This window comes from Chenopodium album, chromosome 7 (genome assembly GCF_948465745.1).
Source record: "Chenopodium album chromosome 7, dcCheAlbu1.1, whole genome shotgun sequence".
Classification (NCBI taxonomy): domain Eukaryota; kingdom Viridiplantae; phylum Streptophyta; class Magnoliopsida; order Caryophyllales; family Amaranthaceae; genus Chenopodium; species Chenopodium album.
The window spans coordinates 14883692-14906800 of record NC_137840.1 but is presented as its reverse complement, the minus strand read 5'-3'; the positions used below and the strand labels follow the sequence as shown (position 1 = coordinate 14906800).

General features: G+C 31.5%; 2 protein-coding genes and 1 non-coding gene across 3 annotated transcripts; 1 reads left to right on the top strand and 2 right to left on the bottom strand.

Moving 5' to 3' along the window:
* The first annotated feature begins 4289 nt into the window (after positions 1-4289).
* Positions 4290-4396, top strand: LOC145641404 (small nucleolar RNA R71). Its single transcript, XR_014115433.1, has one exon. It is a non-coding gene; the product is annotated as a small nucleolar RNA R71 (small nucleolar RNA).
* Positions 4397-17206: 12810 nt separating this feature from the next.
* On the bottom strand, positions 17207-17788 carry LOC145640036 (uncharacterized). The gene has a single exon (XM_081691348.1). The coding sequence runs from the start codon at positions 17786-17788 to the stop codon at positions 17207-17209; it is 582 nt and encodes a 193-aa protein (XP_081547474.1).
* Positions 17789-21534: 3746 nt separating this feature from the next.
* Positions 21535-22074, bottom strand: LOC145640035 (protein FAR1-RELATED SEQUENCE 5-like). The gene has a single exon (XM_081691346.1). It carries the CDS (start codon positions 22072-22074, stop codon positions 21535-21537), a length of 540 nt encoding a protein of 179 aa, XP_081547472.1.
* Positions 22075-23109: the final 1035 nt, after the last annotated feature.

Genomic DNA, 23109 nt, shown 5'->3' with positions numbered 1-23109 from the left:
AAGGGAGATTAAACATAATATCAAAACTAGAAATAAACTCAAGAAACTCAAAACAAAACATGATTAAAATCGATGAAATCAATAACAACTAGATGAACTAATAAGATTAACAATAATAAGCAACAATAAAACAAATAAATAATTCTAAATGAAAGGAGAAGAGATCACTAAAGAAAGGATTAATGAAAGATGAAAACTTGCATTCTTGCTTGATTGATTGAAGATTAAAACTTGAGCAAAGTTGAATACTTGGAAGAAAATTGAGCAATAATCTACTTTCTCTCTCTTAAAATTATCTAATCTAACCCCAAGAGAGAGAAGCTCTCCTAAAACTAATTAAGAAAATAGCATCCTAAAAAAATTCCCCTTTAATTATCCCAAAAATGGGTATTTATACTAAGCTAAATAAAAGGAAAAGAAAAGAGAAACAAAAGAAAAGAAAAGAAAATAAAGAAAACTAACTAAAATAAATAAATAACAAAACTAAAATAAATAAAAGAAAAGAAAAAAAAATAAAAAGGAAAATAAAACCCCAAACCCCCCCCCCCTTCCCCCCAAAATCCCATCAAATGCCACGAAAAATCCCCAAACCCCCTTCATTTCATGGCTGCTCTGATCTTCCATCAACACCATCACCAGGCATCATCACAGAATCACCACCGTTAATCCTCATTGTCATCAATCAAGGCCGTTCAATTTTCATTAAACTCTCGTGAGAAGCTCGTGATTGAACCCACATTTGCGCGCCCACGAAGACATCGCGCAGAGGTCGCGCAAATGCTACTGCCTCGACTCTGATTTTGGACTCCATTTGTGCGCCAACTGACAGTGTTGCGCGACCTCGAGTAGCTCCAATCGAATTGGGGCTAAATTGGAATGTTTCGTATTGGGGGTTGCTCTGTATGGAGGTCGTTGGCTTGGCTTGTAACGCTGCTGTTTGCGGCGGCTGGTGGTGGCTGCGGGGAGGTGGTGTTTGTTTGAGGGAGGTGCGAATCTAGGATTGTGAGTGCTGGTGATGTTTGGTGGTTTAATTGGTGAGGTTGTGATTGCTAGTGGTTTGGGTGGTTGTTGTTGTTGCGTGAGGGTGAGAAGAGGAGAGGGAAATCAGGGGAGTGAAACTGGTGGAGTTGTGGGCTAGTGTGGTTTATGCTTTGGGGTTGCGGGGGTTTTGGATGGAAGCGTTGCTGCTGTTGGTGCTGATGGGAGTTGCGTAAAGATATGGGAGCAGGAGAGGTTGCTGGTGTTATTGGCGTTGTTGAGGGGAGCAGGGGAGGTTGGTGTAAAGATTGTGTGGTGAAAGTTTAGGTGATGGTGGAGTGTAGGATAAGGTCGGGGCAGTAATACGTTGTTCACTTGCTTGTTGAATCGACCCTTGAAACTCCAAAAATGGCTTTTATTTAAAACCCATGCCTCGACTCGAACACGTACCTACAGATCAACCAAACCGAGGGTGAAACCAAGACAAATAAAAGAAAATAATAATAAAAAGAAACTAAATAAACTAAAATAAAATTATGACCAATGAATAAAACTAAAGAGTAAAAAAATAAATAAAGATAAACCATAAAATCAAATAAAATAAAATTAAGAAAATAAACTAAAACTAATCAAATAAAGATACTAAACACAAAAACACTAAAAATTACCAAAACACTCAAATAAAAGACAAAAGACAAGAATAAGAAAATAATAGAAATAAAGGATAAAAACAGTTAAATTATTGGAAAATAAGCTGGAAAACTATTCAATAAACACCCCCAAAAGAGACATAAAAGTCACTTATCAAACTCCCCCAAGCTAACCTTTTTCTCGTCCTCGAGCAAATTAACATGAAACACGGGAGAAGGAGAGTGATTTATTCAAGCAAATCTAAGACACTAAAGGAGACAAGAATGTACACTAACTCACTTTCGTAGGAATCACGGTCAATTTTAGCAACTAAAGACAAGCCCTTTAAACCCCTAGATCGCCCTAGAGGAAGAGTATGCTCTCATGAGGGTTTCCTAAGAGCTTAACCCACAACTCTAGACAAAAACCAAGGCAAAGAAAAAAGAAAAAGAAAAGCAAACAAAAAAAAAACACAACCATAACCAACATAACATAGCAAGGTTTAGGAATCAATCAAGCTCAAAGGTGGAAAATACTCAATTTGGACTCAAAAAGAAGAGACAAGCACCAAAGAATACTCACCTTTCTCAATACAATGAGGGAAAACACGTTCTAAGATGCTCATGGTTGAAAGAGACAAACCTAAGCTAAGCATAGAGAACTAGAGAATTAATTCTCTGCCCTAGCCCCATCCAAGACGGTCCACGTTCTCTCCACTAGCTTCAAATCACTCCCTAGTTAGCTCCTCATGATTCCACGAAGGAACCGGAAAAAAGATTCAATTTGTGGAATTAGTGGGTTATCCCGACATCTCAACTATGCATACACTCTCCATAGGGTTGAAATCTATCTCCCTCCACCGGAATTTGACCTCACCCCTCTAAAGTCTAAGGGTCTTAACTACGGTAGTAACGTAAGGTAAAGGGTTAAGGTGGGGTAAAAATTTGAAAATTTTGGTGATATTTCCTAAGTGAAGAAAAAGGGTGATCAAACCTCAAAAACAAACTCAAGAAATCACCAAACATCAAACAACCTCGAACCATTCAACTTCTTCCTAAACTAGTACTAAACTAAGCACTCAAAGAAAGAGTAAAAGAGTAAAAATGAGAAAGGTCTCACCAGGAGGTTGGCTTAAAAGAATTAAGGAGCATAAAATAGAGTTCACTAAATGTCACTCCGCTCCAAACTTCCAAAAATCAAACTACAAGGCAAGACAAGACACAAAAGAAAACATTAAAAGAGAACAAAGAAATAAAACAAAAGGAAAAAGAAAGGAGGGGGAGAAAAAGGGTTAGAAATCCTCCGGGTTGCCTCCCGAGAAGCGCTTGTTTATGGTCTCTAGCTTGACCATTCACCTCATTAAATGTGGATTAAATAACAGTACCCTCATCAACTTGAGGATTGAATCATAGATTCTCCCAAGCTTGATAACTAGCACTCCTTGAGGTCTCACATCACCACAAGGAAAAGGAGGGAATGAATCAAGAGCCAATGGTGGCTCATCTTTTCTCTTTCTCTTCTTCTTGTTGATTCTTCTTCTTTTTTCACTCTTCTTTCTTTTCCTTCTAAAAGGGGGATCAAGCATGGAATCCTCAATATTAGGAAGGGCAACCTCACCTTCCTTAAGAGAGCCTTCAAACCAAGCGGAAACTTCAAGGAAGTCATCATACCTCATTGTCACCTTATCATCAAGTGGAGGTAAGCTCTCATTAGCCATCACATCATCGACCACATCAACTCTACATATGCTCACCTCCATAGGGCTCGTCAAAATGACATTCTCAAATATCCTACAAGGAAAGGGAACTGGGCCTTCAAACTTGTTTGGTTCACTAAAATCAAATGGCTCCTCATTTGGTTCTTGAACCTTCTTCTCAACCACATCATCTACAACCTTGTCCTCCTTGCAAGTTTCGGGTTGATAAGTATGTGAAGGGTTAGTAGATGATTGTAAGGGGAGTTTTGTGGTTAAATAGAGAGAAGAAGTTTTGGCTAGTTGGGAATCAACAACTTCATTGTAAGATTTGATTTCTTGGAATTGTTGAGTGATAATTTGACGTTGTTGAAGAATTTGGGTTTGTGTGTGGTCGGGTGGGGATTTTTCTTCATACGCTTGAGAACATAGGTCATGATTTTTATCTTGAGAGTTCTCTACTTGGTTGGAAAGGTAGGAAAAGTTTTGGGTTGGTGGATTGAAGAGAGGTACATCTTGGGGGTAAGAGTTTTCTTGCCTTGGAGGTTGTTGAAGTTTTGGGGATTAAGCTTGTGTTTCAAACTCTTTTTTCCTCAAAGTCAAAAATTCACCATGCTTGAGATTGAACTCTCTACAATAGGATGCATCATGATCCGTCCCACCACAACGAGCACATGAGAAATCAATGATTTGTGAATGTTTTTAACACAAACCAACACTTGAGTTCAACTTGGAAAAACCTTCATTCAAGAGCTCAACTATGTGCTTAAGTTGGCCGACTTTCTCCAACTCATAAAAATCTCCTTTCTTCCCTTGGGACCTTCTTTGGCCTCCCCAAGAATAGCTAGTAGCCACTTCTTCAATTGTAGCTTCAACTTGGCTTTGAGGGATCTTAATCAATTGGCCACCGGCACCCGCATCAAGATTGGTCCTTGACATTGGCTCCAAACCATCATAGAAGAATCTCATGAGCAAATAATTATGGTTAAATTCATGATGTGGACATGCTCTAATCAAATCCTTAAACCTTTCCCATGCTTCCCCAAGAGTTTCATCCGGTTCTTGCTCAAAGGAAGCTATCTTCCTCCTCATTTTTGCGGTTTGCTCATCGGAAATGAACCTCTTGAGAAAGGCCTTCGCAACTTCCTTCCATGTGGTGAGAGAGTTGGGCTTCAAATGCTTGAGCCATTTCTTTGCTCTTCCAGTGAGAGATTTCCGAAAGAGATGCATACGAATGTAATCTTGGCTCACTTCATTTGTTTGCATCATTGCACACAACTCAAGGAATCGGTCCAAATGCTCAATGGGGTCTTCACTTACGCCTCCGGAAAATTTCTCAATTTGCACCATCCTAGCATATTGTGGATGGATTGTGAAATTAGTCTCGGTGGTCGGGAGAAGTATACCACTTGTGAGCTCATAGATTTTCGGGTTTCCAAACTCCCTAAAAAGAAGGTCATCCTCTTGTCTGGCCATATCTCTCTTTGAATACAACAAAGCTAAGCACACGATTAGCAATGACAAGTAGGATTAAACAAGCAAAATAAAAGAAAGGAAAACGAATAAAATGGCTCTAACAATAGCAAAAAAAAATGTTAAACAAGTCGCTTCCCCGGCAACGACGCCAAAATTTGATCAAGGGTTAGATAGGTCATTAAGCTACTACCCTAATCAAATTAATCATTTATAATACCTAAACCTACACTAAACTAGTTAGTGGCAAGTAAAGGGTCGAACCACTAGGGAAGCACACTAATTCAACATCAATAATCACTAATGCAAGAGTGAAAAAAGGATTGTTTTTGCTGGTTTTGTTGAGTAAGAACACTAAAACTACAAATAAGCAAGAAAATGATGATTAAAATCAAGGGAAAATGACGCTAGGGATACGGGGGTGTCCAATATGATTAAAAAGAAGGGAAAATGGTGATTATCAAGAAATAGTTCATTTGTTTAGAAATGTAGGGATTGGGCAAAGTATAAGTCATATAGGCCATATTGGGCCATTTTGAGTAAAATGCATCTTAAAACTTAATAAAATGCTCTATTGATGTGATTTAAAGCCTTAGACAACTAATAATAGGTAACATTGACATGTTATGAAATAGAAATAGTTCATTTGATAAGAAATGTAGAATATGGGCAAAGTAGAAGTCATATAGGCCATTTTTTAAAAAATGCGTCTTAAAAGTTAGTGAAATGTTAATTTGATGCAATTTCAAGCCTTATTAGACACCTAACACTAGGTAATATAGATATGTTATGAGAATCAAATAGAAAATACATATTGTTTAGCCTATTTAATTAATTCTAACAAATTTTTCTGTATTTCAAGTTTTGCAAGGTACAAAAGGATTGTCCGTTGACAATCAAGGAACTTAATAAAGTTCGAGATATGTTGGTGTCTTTTATCACCTTTAACATGTAAATATCACTTTTATTGTGAATTTATGTTTTGTAAACTTTTGTATTATATTATTATTCATTAATTACTTAGTATCGTTTGTGTATATATATAACACTTTTTATTTATTGTATTGCATTTGGCAATATTTATATCAATATATGTATTGTTGTTTTTATTACAATTTTAAAATTATTCTAATTATAATTATTAATAATGTTATTATTATTGGTAATTATAATAATAATAATAATATTTGTTATTTTTGTTAATATTACTACTGGAATTACAGGCCTAAAAAACAAGTTATTATTGCTGGAATTGCAGGATTTTTTTATATTATTGCAAGAAAACAAGAAAAAAAATTAATTAAATAAAATGGCACCGGTTAACCGGTGCCAATAAGTGCCTACACCAAAAAAAAACCGCGAGAGTAGTTATTCACACCAGTTAACCGGTGGCAAAAATAGTTAATGGCACCGGTTAACCAGAGCCAAAAGTCAATTTTCCCACCGGTTTTGAACCGGTGTCATATGTGGGAGGAATTGGCATCCCCCACATTTTCAGCGGTTCAAACCGTTGGGTTATATGGGGTTTGAAGCGGTGCCAAAATTGTTTTTTCTACTATTGAAGGTTGATAGTTCTAAGGGTTTAGTCTCAAATCTATATTTCAATTATTGTTTATTTGATTTATTTATTTGATTTGATCTTTCTTGAAATTTACTAACGTGTGTATTGTTTTTATAAAAAGATGTACGAAGCATCAAAATGAGTAATTCGATTACTTAATTATTCTTTTGACATCAAAATCATGTTTAGAATGTTCTTTACATTCCTACTATCATGTTAAGGGTTTTAATCTTTGTTATTAGTGACATGCTAGGATTTTTCATTAATCTGCTTAGTATCGTGTCTAGAATCTTGCTAATTAATTATATTATATTATATTGTTATGATGATTATTCTTGTGTTAACTATACATAGCTTTATTCATATTTATTGTTATTGCTTGACCACGCCTTTCTTGCAAGATTAAAAGGAATTTGTACTTGATTATTCATAATTAATAATTTGATTTAGGCTAATATGATTTTAATTCAAGTGATCGTCAATAATAGATTTATTTGTGCAATAATAATCAGCAAACGTAGATTAAATATGTTTAGGATTAATTTATTGTATGTATGTTGATCGAAAAGCGCACATGAATATCATAAGAATTAAGTAAAGGCCGATTTAGGGCGGGTTCAATCTCTTTTAGGTTGGATTTGTGCCATTATCCCCGAATATCCAGTCATGGTACAGGACCACTATGGAGTTAGCAATCTCCGTGATCGTGAATGGGGCGTAACCTTCACACCCATGAACGGTTTACAAGTTCTTAAAACTTGTTGACGACTCTTTTATCTTTAGCTTCCTTCCTTTTGAACGCCACCATGCTTAAGTGCATGATCACGTGGGGCTCAAAATTGATGGTTGAAATATTCCCAACAGGAGTATAAATTAGTATGGAAGTTAAGAATTAAAATTAAAACTAAAAACAGTAACACATATAGAGAGGAAAATAAACAAGTAGTAACAAGCATAGTAGAGAAAACAAACATTAGAAAGTAAAGTTGCACTACTAAAGAGATGGAAAATTGTAACACTCAACTTTATAAGGGGAAAAAGAGCTGAGAGCTAAAATAAAAGGAAGATCGATAGAAGGAAAGATTGTAAAAGCATAAAATAGCAAAATAACATTTTAGGAACAAAATAATAAGCAGAATAAGAAAACTATGGAACATTGACCTCTTCACTACCCCTCGTCATAGTAGTCATTCATAATAATTAAGCAGTTGTTGTAAAACTAATGTGAATATTTACCAATAAAATAATTTACAATAAAGCAAAATGTAATATAAATACTCACAGAAAACGGGAAGTTACTGGTGTAACATATAACTGAAATATCTTTTCAAGACTTTGTGAGAGTTTGGTCCGTTGATTCTCGTTGAAACATTAGAAAGTAAAGTTGCACTACTAAAGAGATGGAAAATTGTAACACTCAGCTTTAAAAGGGGAAAATAGCTGAGTGCTAAAGTAAAAGAAATACCGATAGAGGAAAAAATTGTAAAAGCATAAAATAGCAAAATAACATCTTAGGAACAGAATAATAAGAAAACTGTGGAACGATGACCTCTTCACCGCCCCTTGTCATAGTAGCCATTTATAAGAATTAAGCAGTTGTTGTAAAACTAATGTGAATATTTACGAATAAAAAATCTACAATAAAGCAAAATGTAATATAAATACTCACAGAAAATCGGAAGTTACTGGTGTAACATATAACCGAAACATCTTTTCAAGACTTGTGAGAGTTTGATCCGTTTATTCCTGTTAAAATTTAAAACTTTTGAAATAAAACTTATAAACTATATAAAAGATCGATGTATATTAAAAATAAGACAAATTTTAAAGTAATACCACTTAACATTCCATGAATATCACACACAATATATAGAGTATTGTGTACATGAAAGCAGTGACGAATCAAGCATTTTTTTTTACAAATGGGTTCAAACAACATAACACATATAAAATTACAAGATAAATACGTGTATGTTGTACGGTGATGAAAAATAATTTTTTGAACTTTATATTATATTCTGTTTTTTATAGTTGCAATACTTCTCTTTTCACGCTTGTCGATGCATGTTTTGAATCATTAATATCTTTGATTACCAATATGTAAAAATTATAAATTTTAGATATTAAAATTTTACAAATCGAGACGAAGCTAATAAGATCCCACATTAATATATTTTTACTTATTTATAGATCATCAAAGGTAGTCAAAATGAAACACATACAAAGTGTAAAAGTTAAACTATTACAACTATAAAAAAAAACGGAGGAGGTATGAAATAATTAAGTAATTTACTATTTTATTTAAATCACATATATTGGCTCCATTATCCTATAAGTTATACGTATAATTAGTTACACAATAATGACATTATACGTGGGTTCATACAGCTTAACATTAAAAAAAATATATTAAAATTATTTATAAAATTAACAAATTACGTTAAACTACATACATATTATACGAGTATTACATATCGATAACACATATTAAATTATATGTATTGATACGAAATAGATATCATATTACTCATGATTTTTGTATTATCTTTCTCATATTAAATAATTCAATGTTAAATAAATCATGTTTTAAATTTTTTTTTTCTATATAAAATTAAGTAAACATCATAACTTTGACCTTAAAACCATCTCTATATGAAAAAAATATTTTGGCAACTCGTATCTTCTTTTCTTTAAAGTCAACTTTTGTAAATTTTTTTAAAAAAATTTAATATGCAATAATAATTCATATTTTGTAAATAAAATATTTAAATAAGAAAGAAATAAAAGCATTACTGATTTTCCGCATTCAACATCATAAGCATAATCATTAGAATGCGCAAATATTACATTGATGAAATTTATCACATATGTTGTATATTTAGATGTCTCACAAAAACTAACACCTTTAAAATTGTAAATACCTTGCCATATGCATGTTGTCATTGAAGGCTTTAGTTTTCCAATCCTTTATCCAAAAATTCTTTTTAAATTCTTAATGAATTTTCTTCGATCAATCAAAATCTCCTTTAAAGCATCATCTGAAACTCTATGAAAGAGATTCGATAACATCGACCAAAAAATTAGACGATTAAAAATAAAATTTGTTGAATCTTATGTTGTCTGTTAGCCAAAAAAACATACAAAAAAAAAACAATTAAACCTACGTAGATAGTATAGTGATGGTGTTTCAAATAACATTTTTTAAATATTTAGATAAATACAATTTATAAAATTAGCAATAACATTATAATATTAAATAAACTGAACTTTCAATGAAGAAAAAAGAATAAGAAAAATGTTTATCTTTTTCTAACTCTAAACTGATTAAAAGTGACTTAACTCCGTCAATAGGTTTAAATATTCTCGAATTCCTCAATCCAAATTTGCAAGTTTGGTATCTTTTTGGACTAGTCAAAGTGATGACGCTTTCTAAAGTGGACAAAACATCATCAAACTCTTTTTCATTTTGTTTAAGTGGAAGTTTATTTTCAAAATTATGAAAAAATCTACGTTTTTCTTCTTTAATGACATACAAAGAAGTCCACATATCACCATAAAGTCTCTTGTTCTGAATATATGGCAAACATGTTATATAATACCCCACTACAAATAAACAACATTGATTACATTTCATTTCTAAAACAAGATTATATTTAATTTAAAAAGCTAATTGTTTACCGAAATATTGTGCAGAAGCAATATTTGATATATTTCCACTAATTTATCGTTGTTTGAGCGGCTTTTATATTTTTAAATGTTTTTAATTTATTTTCAAAAAACACTTTCACGATTCATAATAGCTCATCAACAGCTACCATACATGAAAGTGAAGGTGAATTTAATGAAAAATCAATTCTTAAGAGATAGGGATTTTTCTTGAGATAATTTGACATAAGATTTTTTAATGATGTCCAAACATGAATTTTATTAAGCTCGACCTATTTCAAAGCATATTGTATCATCATCTGAAAACTGTACATATATATTTATCAATATAGAATAGAAAAAATTTTAAACAAAATAAAATGATACATCATGTTAAGTTTAAATACAAACGAAATCTACCCCTCATAACCAAAAAAAATTAATAGCATATAATTGCACCGAAAATTGATACTTATACATGTTGACCATATTATATTAAATTAGTTTCGCCTAAATTGGTATTTCTAATATTGTCTCAAGTTGATTAAAAATATTATAAAATTTAATAAATCTTTACAATAACATTAAAAAACTATTATGTATATTATATGAGATTATAGGCATAACAATAGGCACACTTTGAGATACTAAGAAAGAAAATTCAGTATTTCTAAGCATATAATAATCTTACCAATATGACAATTTATATATAATAACGGTTTCAAGATTAAAGTTATGGGGTCAATAAACCCACTTAAAAAAAATTAAATGATGATTTATTAAACATTGAATAATTAAATATGGGAAAGATGATAAAAAAAATCATGAGTAATATAATATATATGTATTTTAACGTATATTAAACATTCACATAATTTAATATGCATCAACGATATGTAATATAATATATATGTCGTTTAACGTAATTTGTTAATATTATAATTAATTTTAATATATTTTTTAATGTTATATTGTTTAAACCCACACATAATGTCAATCATTTTTGTAACTAATTTAAACGTATAACTTTGATAGTGAAATCAATATTTGTGATATAAATAAAACAGGAAATTACTTATTTTATATAATTTTAAATTACAAAAAATTATTTATTATCATCGTGCAATGCCTAGCTATTTATCTAGTTTTTTTTATATGTGTCAAGTTTTTTGAATGCGCTTATAAAAATGTTAGATTCAACATTGGTTATCTATAACATGATTCAAAAAAAGTGATAACCCCTAAATGAAATGGGTAAACCATGCGTAGTAAAATTAGAAAAACTTAATATATATATATATATATATATATATATATATATATATATATATATATACACGCGCGCGCGCGCACACACTTTGTTATTTATTCAATATTATACTAAGTGTTTTTCATGTTAACAAGTGAATGATTTATGGAGTATTTTGATAGAAATATAATGTATGAATAATAAACTATGGTACTCCAACGGTTTTCTTTATTGTTTTATTTACTATTTACGTGATCGAATTTATATAATTTTTACCGTATTTTTTAAATATTATGTAAAAAAAAATTATAATATGAGCTATTGTTAGATTTGTTACTATACAATCTTTCATAAATTATAATAATATGAATTAGAGTAATTAATAGTCAAAGTTGTATATTGAAAACCGCACCGAATATGAATAATGAGAAGACAAAAAAAAATAGAGGGTGTATATATAGAGTTACCAAATATAATGTGATGCAGTTTAAAAAAACACCCAAAATAGCAAGGGATACATTAATAAGAAGGGGGAGGAGTACCAATTAATTTAAGAAAAATTAGTCAAAAAAATCTTTTAAATGCCTCATTTTGCAAGAAAAAACCTTTTAAAAAGGATCTTTGTACAAAAAAACCACTACGATCACTTTTTTTAATTGATGAAACCTCTCCCCTCTTTTCCGACATTGACTCAAGGATTCACACGTTGACTCCTTATTTTCTCTACTAACACCCATGTCTTTTTTATATTTGCTCTCCTTCATTTCTTTTCCCTCCAAAGTTAGTGCCTTTATTCTGTCTCTCCTTTTTTCTCTTCATCTATGAATGCTTAACACTCCAATCACATCAATTCGGGTCTCTCTCTCTCTCTCTCTCCCTCTCCCTCTCTCTCATCTGCTCATTCCATTAATATTCCAACAATAAACTAAAGTAATTGTTCATTCATCAAATTATTATAGCAAATAGTATAAAAATTGGGGCTTTTTTTACCACAATTGACAAACTCACTTATTTGTTGTTGTCAATGGCTAAAGGAGAAAGAAATGGGTCGTTTGGTTGCAAAATAAGGTTTCCTAATTTGTATTTGATGCTTAAACTAAACCCATAAATTGTTAGAGAGAAGAAGAGTGGAGTGAGCACTACAACGGCGGAGTGAGCATTAGAATTGTGAAAAAATTAGATAAATTCCCTAGTTTACCTTTCAATTGATTTGTTTTGGGGAGGTTTAATTTTCCCTAATTCTTCTTTCAATTGATTTGGGAAGATAAGCCTAGAGGGAAAACTAGGGAGCTAGAAAAGGTTGGAAAATTACTCAATAACAGGTTACAAGTAGAGAACATGAGGAGTCAACGTCTGAAACCTTTAGTCAATACCAGAAAAAAGGGAAGAGGTTTCATCTAAAAACAATAAAGTGGTCGTGGTGGTTTTTTTGAACAAAGATCCTTTTGAAAGGTTTTTCTCTTGCAAAATGAGGCATTTAAAAGCATCATTTATATTTATCTCTGTTTTTTTAGTTAGCATGTATTCCTTTTTAGGAAGTTTATTTTTAGTTGACACGTCTCCTTTATTGATAAATTTTATACCTTGTTTGTTAGTCTACCCTACTTGCCTTTTTATTCTCTTTTATTCTCTCTCCTCTCCTTAATATGGTGCCTATATTAAATGTGTCAACTAAATAAAAATAGAAGAAGTATATTACATATATAAATTAAATAGGAAAAATTGTCGTGATTAATTCTATCTTTGCTCCATCCGCTAATATTAATCCCAATTTTCGTTTTTTTTTTTAATAATCCCAACTTTATACCCTATCTGTTCCCATTGCACCCAAGTGACTTTTAACTGATTCATCAGGCTAACATTTGTGATTTGGATTTTTTGCACACATGTCACCACGTGATTGGTCAAATATAAAAAAAATCAAATAAATAAAGTATTATGCAAAAGGGAAACAAAGGCTTTATTGTCATAAAAATAAAATGTACTTCGTATAAGTTACTAAGTTAGTGGCTTGATAGATCATTTTTTTGATAATGAGTTTCATGATTCTAGGAGGAAATGACAGTGGCAGATCCACAGTGGGTTCCGGTTTTTTTTTTTTTTTTTTTTATAATTTAAAAAATTGAAAAATAAGGATAATATACAATTTTTGCACGAAAATGAGATAGCAAAATTTGTGTAGCTTAGTGGTAAGTCAATGCTTACATTGTTTTCTTAGGCTTAATGGTCAGGTGTTCAAATCTTAGGTAACTCCATTATAAAGCAATTGGTCTAAGCTACACCCTAATTACTAATGCCTACACCCTAGTGTAGGTAAATATATACCTACAACCCCCACCCACTATAAATTTTTACCGACACCACACGGTAGAGAACATTGCCTGCACCCTCCACCCTTTGCGCGTGTTCAGCCCCCGCCCATTTCATTTACGAATTTTCTTCAAATTTTTATATAATGTTCATTTATGTATTGGTAAATGTTCATTTTTATTACAAGGAGTTTTTTGTTCAAATTAATAAATGTTTTAAATTGAATTTTAAGAATTTTCTATAAATAAAAAGAGACCAAATTTATTTATAAGGATTACTGCATTCAAATCATTTTTATTATATTAAATATGCATAATCCAATGTTCATATTTGTTTATCCGTGTTCTAACATATGTTCATTTTTGTATCATCAAATGTTCATTTCAAGAGTTATGTATAAGTTTCATAGTAAGATGTGTGCAAATAAATACGTCTTAAATTTCTTTTTTTTAAAATAAAACGTTATTAACAAATAATTTCCAATATAATATAAATTTAATTTAATTACAATGATAACGCATTTCTATACAGCTATACTATTACATTTAATTGTTTCATAAACATGAAATTGAACCAAATATACATGTGTCTTGCTAAATGAACATTATTTGTTACATTTGATATATTAAAGTGTTTATATATATATATATATATATATATATATATATATATATATATATATATATATCCTCCTTGTTGCAACTTTAATCATATACTTGTGTGTTTTCGATGAAAAATATAATCTGAGCACAATATATATATGGCATTCAATTTCCTTAATTGATTAGCCTATACTATGAGAGATCGATCAAGTTTTTTAATAATAATAATAATAATAATAATAATAATAATAATAATAATAATAATAATAATAATAATAATAATAAATAATAAATAATAATAAATAATAAATAATAATAATAATAATAATAATAATAATAATAATAATAATAATAATAATAGATTGTATCTCAGCTTCCCACTAATTTTTTGTAGGTTGTATGACTTTGTCTATAGATTGTATCTCAGCTTCCCACTAATTTTTTGTAGGTTGTATGACTTTGTCTATTTTTGAGATATAATATAATAATAATAATAATAATAATAATAATAATAATAATAATAATAATAATAATAATAATAATAATAATGATAATAATAATAATGATAATAATAATATAAATAATAATAATAATGATAATAATAATATAAATAATAATAGTAATAATAATAATAATAACAACAACAACAACAACAACAACAACAACAACAACAACTACAACAACAACAACAACAACACCATCACCAACAACAACAACACATTCCAAACAAAAGTACGTGAAATCTATGAATTCAAAATAGAACATTTACGCATGAATAACAATTAGAATTCAAAAATGAACACACTATAAAGATATAACAATATTTCAATATGAAAATGAAAATAAAAATGTATAAAATCTAAATGAACATGTATTGTATACTAAATGAACATTTAAATCACTTCCATTAAACAAATATGACAATAACATTAACAAAACCAAATTTGAACACATTGCTAGAAAATGAACAAATATATTATCTAAATGAACATTAATAATTCTACAAATTAACATAAAGTTCATCTTAAATGAACATTTACGATAGAATAAACGTACTAGCCAAAATTAACCGAATAACAATTTTAATTAAATTATAATATAATTATGGAAAATTCTTGTAAAATAATATAAGTATTATAATAAGAACCACTTCCATTAAAAACTACAAACTCTAATGGAAATTCTTATTAGATATGTGAAGATTTCTAATGATTATTTATTAGTAAGTAAAGGACCATATACTAGTATATAAATGAACATTTACCAAAATAAAAATGAATATTCATTAAAAAAAAAGTCCATTACGAACTAAATTTACATTTCTATAATTCTACGAAATAAATCAAATTATTCAATATATATATTAGGGCAATTAAACTCTGTTTTTAATTGTTTTGTCCAATAATTGTATAGGCTAATAGCACACGCAACAAGTTAAATCAACTTAAAATAGATTATATAAAACATCAATATACTATAATATTAAGAAATCATTATTACCAAGTAAAATTATAAGAAATCATGAACTACTAGTATTGAATTTCATATTATTGAAGATTAAGGCAAATAAAAAGTTGATCTTTTTTTCGAAAAATAAACAAAATTATCAACTTACAATTTGATTGATGGTCATTCTTTTGTAGAAATTTTCTTCGATTTCTTGATTTTTTTCTTTTACAAGTAGAGATCTAAGAGTTTTTTGATTTATTTTTCAAAAGAATATTGTGGTAGTTTAGGAGAGAAAGTGGTAAAATTATGAGGAAGAAATTTCAAACGTTAGTAAAATTATGAAGAAAACTGATTTATAAGGAGGAGAGAGAAAATGTAGGAAACTAAGGGGAGGGGTTGTAAATATTATGGTAATTAGGTGGGGGTTGAGGGGGAGGGTGTAGGCAATGATGCCTAGGGGGGTGTAGGTAACAACTCCCCCACCAGTCTACCACCACAAACTTATACATATTACTCCCTATATATACTAGTTTTGTGCCTCGTGTAATGCCCGAGTTGTTTACTGATATGTTATTTGAAATTTCTACTCATGGATTAATAATCACTTGAGAATCATATTTGTCAATTTATAGGTATTTTGTGGATTAATAATCACTTGATAATCTACAAAATTAGAAGTAATAATGTACAACTAAAAAGAATAGTTGTCCTATTAAAGGTGTGATATTTTTTCATTTTCTCTGACCATCTAGAGAACGGTTATATATAATAGCATGTCTCTTTGTTTTTTTTTCCTCTTTGTACCCCTCTTGATTTGCCATTTTGTATAAAAATATTGGTGTTTTATTGAAAATCAAATATTAATTCAAAGTTTTATTGAAAATAAACCTCCCAAATAGCTTTGTTATCCTACTAAATCTATTCAAATTTCTTTGAAAGTAAAACTCTTAAATAATTTTTTTTATCCAATTTAAAAAAGATATATATATATATATATATATATTTGTGTGTGTGTGTGTATCCAAATAAATCTTACGTGTCTTATTAATAATTAAGTGTTGCCAGTGTGGTGCGACACTTGGCGAAAAATTAAAACACCAAGTGTCACTATTTCGTGGCCTGGGTAAAATTTTAGTTTTATATATTACTTATATATCACAACTAGGTTAGGTCCCATGCCACTCACAGGGTTATTTTTAGTATTATTATCTATTCTACACTATTTTAATTAGTGTAATAAAAATTAAATTAAGAAAATTATCTAATAATATTGTGAATAAATAAACTACCAATTTTTTTTTTTATATTACATACAGTAGTTATTTGTTAATGTTTATTATTCATACATAGTTCTAGATTATTAAGGTAATTAGCTTTTGACAAAAATATTGTATAATAATATTTAATTAATATTATGGGTTATATTTTCACAAAAAATATAATTTTATGAGTTATATTATAATCTATATTAATTTCTTTTCTAGTGCTGTGATTGATTTTTTTTTTAATTCTCTCTTTTTTTTTTTTTTGAGGGAAACGGATGGTGTGCCTTATATTAATAAATTATCCATCAATACATACGGGGAGACCTCACAAGGACAATGGTTCTCCAAAACTTATTCCAACCCAAAAGGCACTAAACGGGCTAAATGCTGAGCTACACTATTGCCTTCCCGTTTAACATGACACCAAGCTATAGAATTAAAGAAGTTACAAGATTTTAGCACATCTTCTAGCACAAGATCAAGATCAGCAAGGAAAACAGAGCCTTTACACAACCTTTTGATCAAAATTTGGCAATCAGATTCTATGACCAGGTCTTTAAGTCCATAGTGTTTTGCAAGTCTTGTAGCCATAGCAACAACTTTACATTCAAATATTATGGGCGGCCAGAAGGCTTTTAATCTTCTAGTTGCCGCAAATAATACCTCTCCCTGCCAGTTTCTCGCCACCACACTGAGACCCACCCAGCCTTCATCGCGTAAAGACGCATCACAATTGATCTTTATGGTTCCTTCAGGAGGGGCTACCCAAGTTTTGGGGCTGCTATTGCTCTTGGCTCGGACTACACTATATATTTTCTCCGTGTTTGAGACACAATCACTCGCAAGCCGCTGCACCCTATCTACAATCACAGGATGATAAGTTTCAAATCCTTCGAAGATTTTCTCATTTCGTCTACGCCACAAGTACCACATCAATATAGCACCCCTGCATTTTTTTTTTTGAGCTATGGGTACCCCAATTCCCAAAGAAATCAAGGAAGGATAAATTTTGCGGCCAAACCGCAAGTTCTTTGCAATCACACTCCACCCAGAGCTCCCTCACAGTGGGACACTCGAAGAAAGCATGCCTCAATGTTTCTGGGCAGTCAAGGCACCAAGGGCAGACGTCGACTTCCGACATATGGCGATACTTGAGGTAAGCACGAACCGGTAGCGTACATGTACATACTCGTCAGATAAAATGGCGAATTTTGGGAGTGACTTCTAGCTTCCATATATCTACCCAATTCTTATGAAAATCGTCAAAATTACACGACTTTCCTAGCATATACGCGGTTTTAACCGAATAGACTCCATTCATGGAAAATGCCCAATAAATTGAGTCTGCTGAAACTTGTGAACTCAATGGGATAGAGAGTATGCTACGGGCCTCAACATCACTAAAATTTTCAGAGATAATATCTGCATTCCATTCTCGCTTATCCCGATCAATCAAATCTGGAACTGTATCCAGACCTTCAACACAAGGGGAGGAAATAAATATGCTATCACCGGTATCAATCCAAGGTTCTCGCCAAATTTTGACAGCCGTACCGCTACTAATTCGCCATAGAATACCCTCCTTCAACAAAGCTTTGGAAGACCAAATACTTTCCACAGAATAGCTGCCGGCAGAGCCCAAATTAGACTCCAAGAAACTGCAATTCACATAATACTTGGCTCCCATGACTCTACTAAGAAGAGAGTCCGGACACTTGGCTAGTCGCCAGGGTTTTTTGCCTAAAATCGCTTCATTGAACACTTGGAGATCCCTGAACCCGAGTCCACCTAAACACTTCGGAGTGCATAAATCATCCCATTTTTTCCAGTGGACCTTTCGGTCTTCCTCCGTACTTCCCCATAGGAATTTTGCCATCATCGAGTGAATATCATGAATTACACTATGCGGCAATCTGTAGGCTCCCATGAGATAAGTTGGGATCACTTGAATTACAGATTTCAGAAGTACTTCCTTTCCGGCCCGAGAGAGCAATTTTTCTTTCCACCCATTCAATTTCTTCCATATTCTATCTTTGAGAGCCATAAAAACCATCCTTTTCAATCTTCCTATGATGGTGAGAATACCAAGATATTTCCCGTGGGTATCAACTCTTCTCATTGCTAAAATTTCAAGTAATTCCTCTTGCGTCGACGTACTAACACCTTTGCTAAAAGAGACCTCCGACTTATCATAGTTAATTTTCTGTCCAGAAGTTGCTTCATATATGTTGAGAATTTCAACTATTTTCGAGCATTCTCTTCAGTTGGCTCTTGCAAAAAGAAGACTATCGTCAGCAAAAAGTAGATGAGTAACTTTCGGCCCTTTCCGGCTAGCTCTAGCCCCATGGAGAGAGCCTTCGACCATAGCTTTCCATAACAGACCAGAGAAAGCATCAACAACAAGAATAAATAGATACGGAGACAAAGGATCTCCCTGTCTAAGTCCACGGGAAGGAATCACAGAACCACAAACACCACCATTAACCACAAACGAGTATGAGACAGAAGACACAAAATCCATCACTGTTATAACCCACCTGTCTGCAAATCCCATTTTCAGAAGGAGTTTTAAACATCTTTTTTCTTTGAAAGTACAGAGATATTTGAACCTTGTGTTGCTGGCTGTGAATAAATCAAAGGATCTCCATCATCATCTAAAACCTGCAAAATAAAAATAAATTCTGAGATGTTCAATTATAAAATCTATTAGTTCATAAAACAAGAAAAGGGGTTCAAAAGTACCTCAATAACCAATATTTCGACAGTAGCTCTGACTTCATATTTATATTTATCTACTTTATTTTTCCAACCCTTAGCTTTATTACACGCTTTCTCAACAATATTTTTTGGCCTGTAGTTTCTTTCACCCTTTTTCCTAGCTATTTTTGGATTGTTTATAGGAAACCCTTCTTCATTACCTTCTTCATTAGCTTCTTCACCAACTTCAACATCTTCAATATCAATTGGACCCATAAAACTTTCCACCTTTTCACGTAACATATGAAAAGTATAATCAACTTCAGCTCTAGCTAAAAGATCATCTTGACATGATGTCACTAACTGAACATACTTTCTAAGCATTTGAATTCTCCAAACAGCAGAAGGAACAACTTTAACCTCTTGACATGTATCTTTATCGGTAACATGACTACACATAGCCTTATTAGTCCACCTCTTCACTATGTACTGCTTTGGAATCCTTTGAACAAAATGTATATTATATATACAAAGAGAGTGTCCACATAACAATTCCATTTCACTCCAATACTTACAAGTGCAATTGATGTTGAACGTGAATTTCTCATAAGTAACTTCATGCCTTATAATGTCCTTATTTGGCCTCCAAACATAATAACAAATAGTCTCATTATCTTCATGCTTTCTCTCTTGACAACATGAAATACCTTTAGCAAATTGATCCTCAAAAACCACATACACATAAATAGTATAAATCTTCCTAGCGTGTATGAGCAAACTGACATTAGCTACTGCACGATGACGGTTACCCCTCAAAAATCAGAAATCTTGCTTACTTTCTTTACTCCTCCACTCCGATATAACATCTAGAAAAGTACTATAAAAGTCACTCAAACCATCTGTTTTATTCAATCTACTGGAAACGGAATGATTTGTTGTTTCACTCTTTTGGGATGACAAAACTCCACACAAAAATTAATCTTTTGAATAAGCAAGACACCATTTTTCTTTGATATCATACAAGTTATTTAACCAATCATTTTCTGAACTCTTGTATTTTGTCAGCATTCTATTAAAAAAAAACAGAAAACAATAGACCAAAAAAAAAAAAAAAAAAAAAAAAAGATAACATTACTGTTCAAATTACAATAATAAAAGTTCAGAACGTATAACATTCTGTTCATATGCACTTGCAAAACATAGAAAGTAAGCATGTTAAAATTAAATATATAATAGTTCATATAAAAATAAAGGTTCATATCTTTAAACATGAAATTCAAATATGTAACATAAATGTTCAAATATAAATATATCATGTTAATTTCAGTAAATGCAGTACCCATATATGTAAATGTAATAGTTCAGCTTACAAACATAAAAGCACAAAATATAAAAGCAATAGTTCAAATAAATGTAAAGAAATATTACCTTGGCCAGTAATGTTCAAATTCAGCAGGACTTTCACAATACTTGAGCAAATAATCAAATACTTCTGGAGACCCTTTCAATATTCTGAGTCCTCCTATATTGGTCTTCGAATTCTCACCAAGGTGCCAAGTGCATAAACGATGTCGAGTGCTTGGAAATATTTGTCTAATTGTAGCAGTAATTGAAGGTGCTTGATCAGTCATTAAGGTTATGGGGTGTCGACATCCACCCATATATCTCATAAAAGCCTCAAACAACCATACAAAATTGCTGGTCTTTTCATCAAGGACAAAACCCATTACAAACATGATATTATTACAATGATGGTTCATACCAACGAAAGGAGCACAAATCATGCCATATTTGTTGGTTCTATAGGTGGTATCAAAGATCATCAAATCACCAAACGCTTCATAATCCCTTCACATTCTACCATCCCTCCAAAATACACTACTAAGGACATGATTTCCATCCACCTCAAACTCATAATAAAAGTCCCTCTCTTTTGCTTGTCTTGCAGCAAAAGACTTGATCAAAGCATTACAATCACCACCTTATAATCTGCTAGCTTTTTTAGTAGCTAAAGCATTATAAACATCAATAACAGTGTAGCATGGATTAGGAGATCCACCAACTTCTTTCCTCAAAGCACGAACAGAATCTGTAACCCTAACCCCACTAGCCCTCATAGTACTAATGAACTTCAAATGCTCACCTTGAATTTTTCTTTGAGACCTAAGGAGATGTCTCTTCTCAACAGGTATCATAGCATGATTGTGATCCGTATTATGTTTAACAGCAGTCCATACACCTTTCTCATCAATTACAAAATCAATAAAAGCTTTACAACATGTATGGTAATCCAACTTAGAAAACTTCCTAGGCATCTTAGAAGAAGTATCCTTCAAACCAGCATTTGAACATAGGTAGTTTATGCCTCTCCAAACACTTGAAGTACCAACATATCGAATTTTCCCCTTCCTAATACTAAATCCATGCCTAAATGCATAATCATTATACATTTCATATGCTTCTGCATCACTTTTGACTTGTTTCCACTTCAATTTTGACACTTCACTTATAAACAACTTCATACTTATAACCTGCAATAATCAAACAAAATGCATAACAAACGTTACTATAGTTCAAAAATAAAACATAAAAGTTCAAATAAAGAAAAAAGATGTTCATAATTACTTGAACAATTTTATTTTTAAAAACATACATGATCAAAGGTTCAATAAAATAACTGACGAGGGGTGAACTAGGTCGTTTAAGCTAATCCTTCCTCGGTCAAACTAAATTTATAAACACTTAACCAACCTAAATACTAGTATATAGGCAAGTCAAGGGTCGAACCCAAAGGAACGGTATTGTTCAAGCGCTCTCAATTATATGCCTAAGCTAGATCAAAGACGAAGGTAAAGGTAAAATTAACAACTAACAAAACAAATAACCAAGGAAATAAAACACTAGGAACAAAGATCAACAAGTAATCATGACAATTTCAACAACTTGGGACAAACATGATAATCAATAGTTGTGAAGAATAATGATAAGACCAATCAATTGGAATCAAAGAGCTATCTCCTAATCATTAGGCTAGATGTCTCTACGAATAAGAAACTAAGAAAATCACAATCTAAACCAATTGCTAATTGTAATTCCTAAACCAATTGTTCGTAGCATTAGCAATTACAATGCAATCTAGCATAATTCTCAAGGCCTAATCGAATTACACACATGCACAACTTCCATTAATCACTTTAATCTCAACAATCAATCAACACAATTCCTAAATTAATCACAATCAATCAATCATACAAGTTTCACCCAATTCCTAGCCAAACAACTACTCAAGAATCATCATTACACATTTACACTAATTAAGAATAAAACATCAAAATCAAGCCAAACAAACATGAAATTAAGCAAAACAATAAGATGAGGTAGAGTTAGAAGTGCTCATTAATAATGGAGAAGATCTTCAACACAATTGTCACCATTGAATCTTCAATCTCTCAATCACCATTGAAATTCCTCACTTTCTCTCTCTAAAATCTACTCTTAAACTAACCCTAGATCTAGAGAGAGAAGCTCTCAACTAAGCTAAGAAATATGATCAAAAT

Excerpts from the sequence above, each read along its gene's own strand:
- LOC145640036 (XM_081691348.1), bottom strand. The coding sequence starts at position 17,788 with ATGTGGTACTTGTGGCGTAGACGAAATGAGAAAATCTTCGAAGGATTT.
- LOC145640035 (XM_081691346.1), bottom strand. The coding sequence starts at position 22,074 with ATGAAGTTGTTTATAAGTGAAGTGTCAAAATTGAAGTGGAAACAAGTC.